The following is an 11,802-nucleotide window of genomic DNA, read 5'->3' as shown; positions in this document are numbered from 1 at the left end:
GATATATTTCAGATCATAATAAACTACATCAACTACTATATATGAAGAAGTGGGAAGGAGGATGAAACACGTTCTATCAGGACACTTTTCTTTTTGTAAAGATTTGTTTCATAGAAACACTCAATGTATAGATAAATTGTACTAAGATGTTTCATGATAAACCTTTGAATGAGAACAATTGTTTTGATTGCGAAATACGCATATAGATACATCAAAAGCACCTTTAGAAAAATAAGTAAATTATACACTCATTCAAACAAATAAACATTGGATAGATGGGACCAGTTTGAGGCATAATAGTTATTATAGTTAAATATATTACAACTACATAGTGGAAATGTTTGGAAACAATAAATATGTAATGTTAATAATAATATGCAGGCTAAATGAAAGCCTCGTCGACTTTGATTGAACAAACACGTAACACAGAATCTGCAAAACAACAATTCTGGTTCTAAGATCAAATTTCTTCAATAAGAAGCTACACATTTTTTTGTGTTATGGATGTACAGTCATATTTTAATACAATTCCCATGGAGCTAAAAACATTGTTAGTCCTCTGTAAAATTAAATAGCATAACTAAAAATGAATTATCAATAAAATGTAATGTAATTTAATTTCTCATACTTCCTTTCCTCACAGAGGTGTTGTGTCTGTCAGGTCCGTTGTTAAAGAATATAGAAGCATGGCTGTTAATATCTGCTTCTCTAAAGTGATTATTTGGATTTGTATTATTTTATTGTTTTATTTTGATATCACTTACCTTGTGTTACTTCCTGTTTTGGGAATGGTGGGCCCTGTGTGTTTCACCTGAATCCAGTGATCCCTGCTGTTCAGTCTCTGTGCTCCCAGTCTCTCTCTGCCTGTCCTTTCAGCTCCTCAGTGTTTCTTCCTCCTGCTGTTCTGTTCCCTGTACTTTACATCACACAATGAGGACGATGCAGACCTGTTTTTTTACAGCAGACTGCCAGAGCACTTCACAGCAGAGACACGCGCAGAACCGATGATAGGTTAGAATCTGTGGGCAGTCTGCAATAAAAATGGTATTAAAGTGGGTGCCACATCGTATAATCAGATAAAACCGAGGACAAAGCCTTTTCACTATGTACCAGACAATGTTCAGAAAGTGACCTTGTCTACCTTTACCATGACGTTAGACACATTCAACGATGAAAAGGTCTGTGCCAACTGTGCAGAGGCATGATGCACAGAATCTCCCCCCCTCATTTCCCACAAGGCCTTTTCATCTGGCAGTTCCATCACGTTGGACTGCTTTACAAAGCAGGGGGTTGTACCTAACCATGAGGGTGATCAGGCATACAGGCAGAGGTGGACTGATTCATTTAACTTTCAACCTGTGCGTTTAGCAAAGACCCCGCTGCTCCAGGGTTTGTTGAAGGAAAGACATGTTTAAACAATTCTATCTCTAATTTGTGTGGAATAGCACTGAATGTGTTCAAAGGAAGGAACAGGCTGGATTAGACTGATAACTGACAGGAAGGTTGGGATTTCTATATAAAAAAAAATGCACCTGCTACGAGTAGACAACATAACTTATGTAACCACTTCTTTCTTGCAAGGCTAAATGTTTTACTTTGTTTTTTTGAAGTGCACTCCAGTCTAGACATGGAACTTAATAAGATCAGTGACTGTCCATGAGTGGCATAGAAACTACTTGCCATGTGGAACTTTATTGCCTGTACAAGCACTACCACAAGAGGGCAGCAAAGATCAGCCTGAGCAGCCCCTCCATCCATTTGGTGTGGAAATGAAAAACTCATACATTTAAATCTGGAATAGCTGAGCACGTTAACATCTAAACTCTTCATGGTGTGATTCGATTCACTACCTCTTGAATTGCGTAGCTTTCTGCTTTGCTGTTGATGTAGGAAATGTAGTTGATTAAAGGTATAAGGTAATATACAACAGAACTAAACAGAAATTCAATTTATTGTGAGTTCAGTAATTGTCATGCTCTAATATCCTAATCCTAATTAACAATACTAATATTGATTGAATACTATGATGCTATTAGCTTCTTACACACAACTTAAAGGTGCTATATGTACATGTAAGTGTACTGTGACCATGGTTTCTTGCTGGGGGTGTGGAATTCGTGGTGGTGGTCACTTTCCGAGAGCTTCAGCCCTCGTTGCTTTTACTAGACAAGAGGTTACGATGTAATACGTCCTCTGAGCGGCATTACGTCGTCTTCAGGACAGATGCTGCATCCAGATGTTTTCTAGGGATGCACGATAATATCGGCAGGTCATCGGTATCAGACGATAAAGGCTTTAATAGGCCTTATCGTCATCGGCCCAAAATGAATATTTCTGCCGATATGACAGACCGATAACATGAAGCTGTTTACCATGTCATAGACGAGAAATGAAATTGCATCGTCTGTGAAAAGGCAGAGATGCTCAGTTTCATACCTCTCATACTTGACATATAGGATATAGGCTTATTATCATTTATTGGACTGAAAAGGAGGGCTATGTTTTCACTAAGGACTGAAGCTGTTTAAATATTGTGCCGTTTCTGGCATGTTGTGTGTAGCTCTTTGTGCAGCACAGATTGAGCCTAGTTTGAAGTTCCAGTTTTAAGGATTGTATAACCCCATTATGGGCCCCTATTTGCATTAATTCAGTTAATATATTATTGAGTTTAAGCAAGTCTTTAACACAGCACACTATGTCTATTGACTTTCTTTCAGTTGGCTTTAATTGCTGTGCAGTTGTACAATGCACTTACTTTCACATGATCCCTGTGGACAGAATTTATATTTAGTGACTTTTTTAGCAATTTTTGAAAAGGGGCCAAATTTGCCCTGGTTGTGGCTATTGTTAGGATTGCCTCAGGGAGAGGTAATCCTAACAATAGAGTCTTGTGGTGTTCACAGCCTCGATCGGACCTCTGAATTCTCTGAATGCCAAGTTCACAAGTTTTCTGACCTTGTTGAAGCCACAGAAGTTTATTTTCCATTATGTTGTGGATAAGCCTCTTTTAATTAATGTTATTTTATGTCTGAGGAAAATGCTGAAATTCCCAAATGCCTCATCATTTCCTGTCATCATGCTTTTGTATGTCCTGCAATAAGTTACCTGCCTGCTAGCTTGCTCGCATATTGCAGTTGCGGAGAAGTTGTGTTGTCATGACTTAACCACTTGAACGCCAAGCATACACATGTTGTAACTTTCCTTCAGAGCAGTGTATACTGTAATGAAAGGATTGGATTTTGATCTGTTATTTTAGTGGCCCCGATGTTTATCCTTAGGATCAGCTCTGGTCAACTCTAATATCTGTGAATATAAAAACTCCAAGGTCTCAACAAAGAGGCTCAACACTGTTGTTAAACTGTCTAATCAAACATTTATTTATTATGTATTCAGCTTTACCTTCAGACAAATTGGCAGCAAAAAATATATTTCAACTCTGAGCCCAAATTTGATGCTTTAAAAGGAAGTGCTACAGACAATAAAGCCAGCCATAAATCACCAAAGGGCTTGTTGAGATAAGCCTCTCCCCGACCAGCCCGTCTTCATGAGGGCTGGGCTGTGAGCTGCTGAGATGACCTCTACTCTCAACAGGCAAGGGATGATCCTCACATCTACAAATACACTGGAGCAAATTTCCATAAAAGTCATTGTTCTGAAAAACTGAAGTGAATATTCAAACTCTAAAAGGTTACTTTCTCCAATAAGACAGGTGGTAAATTAGCGTAGAGACTAATAACAGCAAATGACCAGTAAACAAGGTGGCATATGTAGATAACAAAATTACAGACAGACAATAGATACAATTTAAAAAGCGACAGTAGAGGAAATTGAAACATGTTGCATATTCACCCCAAACCACCCTGTTCTCTCTACTTTACTATCCACATCTACTCAGTGCAGCTTGACATGCTTTACACCCCGAAGTCTGAGGGCAAGAGAATGGATGTAAGAAATTCACGAGAACAACTATCAGCAGTCTAATGACACTCTAACATTCACTTGTTGTGTTTGGTGATCTTTGTGTTGAAGTCCATCTCTTCCCTTTTTCCCACTGGAGATCCAGGTTTGTCATTCCCTCAGTCAGCCTGGGCCCGCCCTTCCTCCCTGCTAGTTGTAAGGCTTCTTCAGGTCTGCAGACTCGTCAACACCCTCCCACACTCCTTCCACAGAAATCCCCTTGTTTGCTCTTTGAATTCTCCACCAGCCCATCTCTCCTCCCTGCTGTGACTTTGTTCACCCATCACTGTCTGTCCTACTGGCTAGAATAGATAGTTATAATAATAACGACCAACAGCCATGATATCTAATGTGCCATGGGTACTAGTAAGGAAAGTGCTTAAGCGGTTGAAGCTAAAAGTAGACATCAATTAAAGTGGCACTGAAGTGCAAGCCTTCCATCTCAGAGCAGCATTCTGTATATACTACCCTCTTAGGCTGTCGTCTCAGAAATTGCATCAAACAATTTTGTCATTTTCGTGGAAGTGTCTCGTGACAGAAGGCTGACGCTTGTCAAGCTGCATTTTGTGGACATTTGCACATTGTGAATAATCCTGGGATGTTTCAATCATTCAAACAACCAATGAATCAAATCTTGTATAGCCAATATTCATAAATCACAATTTGCCTCAATTTGTCTCCCAGTGACAATGATAACATGCTGCTATTTATCAAATGTTTATGTCAATTATCTAAGTTTAGCATGTTGGCGAGGTAAGATTAGCTCATTAAGGCAAAGTGCAGCAGAGATGTAGGGGTGGAAATTATGTCAGTCATAAGAAGTTCACGTTTTCCCAAATGACTCCCAAAGTGTGTACAACAGCAAGAGAATGCATCACACAAATGTTCAGTGAATTCCGACAGAAGTGTGTTCAGTCTGTTGCTAAACCAAACTCTGATATTCAGTTTAGTATAAAAGTAGTCTATACAGTACAATCACTGTACATAAGGGCACTTTCTCAGCAGCCGACTGTTTCTATCAGGTTATGATTGTTTCTGTTAATCTCTAAAGCTATTTTAACAAGAAAGTAACTGTAAATCACAGCCCTGCTGATAAATGTTCTTGGACACCAATGTGGAGAGCTCCACTGTAAAAAGCTCCTGATTCCCTCAGTGACATGGTGAGCCCTCTTTGAAAATGTATTGATATAGTTGATCCTAAATAGCTCTAGTCTGATAGAAATGTATTAGTTCTGCAGATGTTTGGTCATTAACCCCTGGACAAAGTAAAATGATGACCAGGGCAGGACCAGGTTAATTATTAGAATCTAACATCCACATGTTTACAACACACTGCATACACTGTTACTGTTCTGTGTAAATATATTTTTTGTTTTCTGTTTATTCTAGTGATGCAGTGCTTAATTATACACATACAAATAAATTGATTTAAAAAGAAAATCCCTTCTCTCAGTCTTGTCCTTGAGTAAAATGAATACTCCAAACAAGCAGGGGGCAGTATATTATGCTGTAAAAATAAAATAAAAAGCCCTTAGGTGCGTTCTTCTTTATGATGGTCAGACTGGCCCTCAGACACATTGGGACAAATCCTGCTGGGCTGTTGTATCGGTGGCCGATGGCCCTCACCACCACACTATGTGCCCTTGTCAATCAGGGTGAGCATGGGAGTGTGCTGCTCGTGTGTTTGGGCTCACAAGCCAATAAGATCTAATGTCAGCATTAAGAAATCTGACCTCAGTATAGGGCACTTGCTAACTTGTTACTAAACTTGAATGGATTTGTAATTGAATGGGTGCTGAGAGTAAACGGCTGCTACACAGGTTTAGAGCCTTCTCACAGCTATTACTTCTTCATCTTCTCGTGTTGGACTGAGGGAAGACTGACTCACTGTCACCTCTAGAGGTATGAAGTGGTATTAGGGAGAAAGTGACAGGATGAGCCAAGGCTAGCTGGTTAGCATGCTAACTTAAAGGGGACATTGTATGCCCATTTTACCACAAGTTGATATGGTTCCTTGGGGTCTTAATGAAATGTCTGTAACATACTTTGGTCAAAATACCACAAGGATCATATAAAACAGCACCCTTTTTACCCTGTCTAAAACAGCCCTCCACAGAGTGACCTGTTTTGAGTGCCTGTTCCTTTAAATGCTAGTGAGCCAGCTCCCCCCTCCCCCCTCCCCCCTCTCCCCCCGTGATTTTAAACAATATAAATTACATATTTTATATGATATAAATTATCAAATATGCATCCCATACTTTGTATTCCCCTTCTGTTGTCCTGGAGTTTTAATTTTCCCAATCACATAATTAAATGTTCCCCTCTGCCCATCCACTACAAGCACACAAGCAGACAGACAGAGAGAGAAAGAGAGGGGTGGCGGGGGGGGGGGGCTATGAAGACCATCATTTACCCCCGAACCCCGACATTCAACGGGTACAACAGGCGGCTGTGCGCTTGAGAACGGCGCTGCGCTTCCGCGTCCGGTGTAAACCCGGCGTAACGAGTGTGGGGGGGCGGGGGGGGATGAGGTGGGGGGTGGGCCAAGGCCATGTAGGGAGACTTCCAGTGTATTGTGACGACACAATACACAGGAAGCTCATTCCAGTCATTCAAGCATGACGTTTCTGACGGAGAGGAACCATAACAAAACGCGCAAGTGTTTTTTTTCCAGAGTTTTTGGGTTGGTAGACATGCCAGATACCCACATTAACGTGTAGAAGAACTAACAAAGTGGAATTTTCATGATATGTCCCCTTTAAAATATTTCTTTGACACTGTATCAAAAACGCTTTACATTCTGTTGTAAATCTTAGAAACCTTTTTGAACGTTTCTATCATTTTACGCATTTGCTCTTAATGATACAAAAATAAATGTCCATGTATATAATTTCTGGTTTGGGGTGTTTGTTTTGCACCTGGCATTTTCTCTGAGTGAAAATATGTTTTATTATATATGTTTTTTAAATTGTCATGTCAGCAATCAGCACCACCAATCCAAAACAAATGGAGTCAGTGTCAAAACCCAGTCAAACCCTAACACACACACACACATATATTTGGGGGGGTGAACCACGTAAATGAGGGCAAACCTAAAGCCCATCCTTCCATTGGCTGATGTTCATTTTTCTTTTCCTGTAAGTCAGTCACAGTTCCATGAACAGCTCATTGAAGCTGTTTCTCTTCTTTTCCACTCAGAAGTCGTGATCCAGAGGTCAAAAGCTCAGAAAGAAGCATGTTACATGTGGCAGTCTAGACGGTGGCATCTGTGAAGTCCCGTCTGGTAAATCCTTTCTGAAAAACACAAAGCAACAATACAAATACTGGGTATGGTGGACAAACAATAAGGGTTGTTCCAAAGACTGATGCAGTGATTAGGTTAGCAATTCGTGCTGCCTACTACCATTTACTGCATGTTACTGTGCAGCACAGGACATCAAGTTAGAGAGACCTTTGCACTTTTCACCTCTGTATGTGGGTCTTTAATCCTGTTCAGCTTATTTAAAGTTCCAGTGGGTAAAATGTAGGTGAAAGTGATCTAATGGCAAAAATGGAATATATTGTGTAATCATCTAAACGTACGAATTTGTTTTCTTTACCCTAGAATGTGCCCTTTATATTTAAATACAATATATTTACACAGGGAGTGGGTCCTCTCTAAGGAGGCCGCCATGTTTTTTACAGTAATCCAAACTGGACAAACTAAACATCTTTTGAGTTGAAGGCTACCACATGTTCTCCTTCACGTTTGGAAGGGGAGGGTAAGGTGAGGGGCATTCAGCTGCAACATGCAACTTCACCACTAGATGTCACTAAATTCTACACACTGAACCTTTAAACCCCTGTTGCTATATTACTCTAATTTTAAAATCATTACACTGGCTTCCGGTTTTTATAATCCATTTTAAAATTTAATTCGGAACTTATACACACTAGTGGTTTCATGCAATTAATCTTCAGTTGTTCTTGTCATGAGCACTTTTCATTAAGACAAATAGTTCACATTTCCATGCTGACTATTTCCCACCAAAGGAGCCAGGTTTTTGCCTTTGAGGTATTGCAACAGCTTATCATATACAGAATATCATTCTTTTTTATGGCTTATATCAGCATCCTGACCTAATCTTTACTGCCCCCATGTGTTGAAGCCTCATGCCTATTTGAACAGTGTTTCCCAGTGCATTTCACAAAGTGCAGCTTTCTGAGGTTTGGGATAAGTCTTTGGTTTCGGTTAGGCATCACTGAGATCGATGGTTCAGGTAGGGCTAAAATGGGTAAGATTAAAGAACAACTTATATGAAAGCAGCAGTTTGACTCAACGCACCCACCTACTTAATAGCTAAATGTATATTTTTATATGTGACCTATGTTTTTTGTGCTACAGTTCTTCACAGCAGGGGTCCATTTTTAGTTTAAGACATTTTGACCTTATAAAGTTGTTTCATGAAAATGTTAGCAACCAGTGGCAGTTACCCAACAGATGTGGTGCGACATTTAAATTCATTTGGAGTCACGTTTTATATAACTGACAAATCCTATATTGGAATATTCCCAAATTTACTCTTCTTTTAGCTCTGTTTTTTTCTCCACCAGCTCTTGAAAAATATATCTTCTAAATGCTCCACTTTTCAGTTTTGATGTTGGATGTAGGATGCAGGTCATAGAGGGTTTATCAAACCCTTTTCAATGACAAGAGCAGCTTGATAAAAAGCAGAGACTAAACCCAAACTGAAGTAGCAGCCCACAAAACCTAGACAATGAGTTTGAAGACTTCTTGAACAAAGTGAGACAAAATGCTTGATAGTTAGCTGAGGGTTTATCACTCGGAGCAAGACCTTTCATGTTAGACATTGTCATTTGATCCATTGATAATTTGAAAATGACAGTTTAGAGAGCAACTACACTTAAAAATCCCCCTGAAGAATCCCCCTTGTGCTGTCATCTAGTGGTGACTAATGCCAGGAGCAGACACCTCCCACACACAATCATTGTAGTACTCCTCTCGGGTTATCTTAGGACATTTCTTGTCAGTCTATCTTTTAAGATGAGGACAAATTGATTTTGTCAAGAAAGCTCAAACAAAAAAGCTCATAGTTTGAATGAGAAGGAGTTGCCCTCTGGGAGCCATGAACAGAAGAATCCTTTACTTTGCCTTTCCTTTTTTTCTACACACAAAGGAATGTGACCTCTGCATATAACCCTTCCCAGAGAAGTGGACACACACACACACACACACACACACACACACACACACACACACACACACACACACACACACACACACACACACACACACACACACACACACACACACACACACACACACACACACACACACACTAGGGGTGGTGGGTAGTTTCACCTGCAGTGCCCACGGATCAGTTGTGGGTTTAGGGGCTTTACCCATTCACTGCCCCCCCGCCCAAAGTCCCAGTCATTTCAGGGAATCAAACCCTTTTGTCCCAAGTGGCTTCTCTTACCTCTAGGCCACAGCTGACCCCACCGCAAAGCTCTTGGCAGTGTGTCCACTGGTTATATAGATGCTTTGGTGCAGTTTGTTTGTTCTGTGACTTGTGAAGACAGCCCAGACTGTGGAGACAGTTGTGTTTTGTTTTGTCTGTATACAGAAGGAGCATAACAGCGGGCTGCCAAGTCCACCTAACCAAAGTCCTCTTTTATTCATCCCAGAAGGCACAAGAGAGACAAACCCACAATGTCTCAGCCAGATTCTCATTCCTGCTGAGAGCGGTCACTCAAACACTCAAACTTAACAAAACCAGAGACACAGGCAGTGACTGACAGAAGGAGAATATTCAGGAGATAAAGCAGCATTCAGAACATAGAGCAGTGCTGTCACCGTGTAAGACAAAAATAAAGGTTTTAGTTTATATAAATCTCTCAAATCATACAATTGTAGCTTTCTATGGTCAAGTTCTTCCACTACAATTAGATAGCTGTCTATAAAAGGAGCTGCTAGGCTTGTTCATGTCCAGGCGGCTGTAATCCTGTTAGCCATTCACTTTGGATTTTTATCAACTTCATAACCTGGAGAAAACCTGTTCTAAGTTGTACTCTTTATCCGATATTTGACTTCATTTCAAAAATACTCCCATTGTGCTGTGGGAAAAAAATTCTGCAATGCCTTTGACTTTTACTTATGCATCATGAAGCAACATCTCAAATTCTTCAAGTATTCTGTCTCCTGTCTACTCTATTTTACAGCATTCAAATGTCACTATACTCACTACATAGATTTCACAAGATGATAGTGAAGAATTGGGTGACTGAAATCTTGAGTAAATAAGAAAAAAGTAAGAAGCAAAAGTAAAACTTCATCACCACTGATTATCTAATGTATGACTTTGCAGAGTGAGAGCAACCCCAATGCAGATCAGAACTTTGGTAACTCTATATGTATTGACAGTCTGCTACAGAGAAGGTATTTTGTGTTTGCAGAGCCAAGTATCCCTGAATAAGGCATGGATAGAAGAGTAAAGTGAAGGAGGGAGGGATGGGACCAATTGCAAGAGAGAAATGGAGGTCTAGTGGGATAAAAAACAGATGTGTGCAAACATAAACCAGAAAAACATCTGGTGGAGATAAAGGTTCAGAGCACAATGTCAGCCAACACCCACACATTCTGCTTGCAATTTCAACGTCAGGATCACGCCTTCATTCAAACGTAGCAACATAAAACACCATATTAACAGTGAAATGTTATTTTTAGTTCTGCCTCTTCAATCTGTTTATAACACTGGGCTGAGATTTTATCGTCTCAGAGCACAAACAGAACATAATAAATCTTTGGGGGATGAGTAGGGTCATCAATGAGTAATAATTAAATAAATATAAATTAACAACTTAACAGAATTCAATATTTGATATTCAGTTAAATCAATATCACAAAATAACTTGAATTCCACAACAATGCTGACCGGCAAACATGTTGCTACTTCAAACGGAAATGAGATAAATCCAGTGATTTGTTTACAAAAACACCCCAACGAGAAACAAAGAGGATAAAGGAGCTTGGTCCGGGCCGACCTGATTTACAGATTCAGCAGCAAGTGATGAGGACGAGCTCACACCTTCTGCCGCTCTTGTTATGAGAAACACAGTTGATTAACTGGATGGTGTAAGTAATGACTTTTACTGCTTCAGCTGTTTGCTGTTTTGTGCGACCTAAAACATCTCTCTGAGAAATGCAAATGCCATGAAAGTTACCACAGTCACAATGAGGCTACATTTTCGATGCAGGCTACAGGACTGTCATATTGTGTGTTGGGTTGTTTTTAATGAGTCTGGCTTCAGTTCACACACACACACACACACACACACACACACACACACACACACACACACACACACACACACACACAAAACTCTGTGCCCCCACCCAATAAATGTTATCACCAGCCGCCACTGCGTAACGATATGATCACAAAACCTAAAACATCAGGAAAAGTAATGGAATACGAAACTTGAAAATGCTCTCAGAAGTAAAACATTTGCTTGTCTCAAAAAATTCTAATGTTTTGTCTTTAACTTTATTTTGATGAGCACGATGTAGAAACGTTATCTAACACATTCACTGAATTGTCTCTGTCAGTGAGTGAGTCGCTGCTAAAGTGCCATGGACCAGAAGGAAAACAGATAAATAACTGAGACTTGAAAGTGAGTCAGAAACAACACCAGCAGTGCAAGAAAACAGGACCCTTGTCTGGACATAATGCGGGAAGTTAGTGTCTTGGACCTGTCTCACAAACCAAGGGCCCAACGATTTGAATGGAGACTTTAGTGATGTGGCTTCCAACTGGTTTCAACTGAAGTAACCCTGAACCACTC

General features: G+C 40.1%; 1 protein-coding gene across 2 annotated transcripts in view; it reads right to left on the bottom strand.

Annotated features, from left to right (window-relative positions):
* Nucleotides 1–6,886: 6,886 nt before the first annotated feature.
* The window catches only part of LOC117755447 (plakophilin-3-like), a 32,620-nt gene continuing 27,704 nt past the window's right edge, over nt 6,887–11,802 (bottom strand). For both annotated transcript variants that reach the window (XM_034575290.1, XM_034575281.1), the window contains exon 13: nt 6,887–7,251. In XM_034575290.1, coding sequence (XP_034431181.1) covers nt 7,210–7,251 — 42 coding nt within the window. In that variant the 3' untranslated portion in view covers nt 6,887–7,209. The remainder of the gene's footprint in view (nt 7,252–11,802) is intronic.

This window comes from Hippoglossus hippoglossus, chromosome 3 (genome assembly GCF_009819705.1).
Source record: "Hippoglossus hippoglossus isolate fHipHip1 chromosome 3, fHipHip1.pri, whole genome shotgun sequence".
NCBI lineage: Eukaryota > Metazoa > Chordata > Actinopteri > Pleuronectiformes > Pleuronectidae > Hippoglossus > Hippoglossus hippoglossus.
This window is presented reverse-complemented; position numbering and strand designations above follow the sequence as displayed.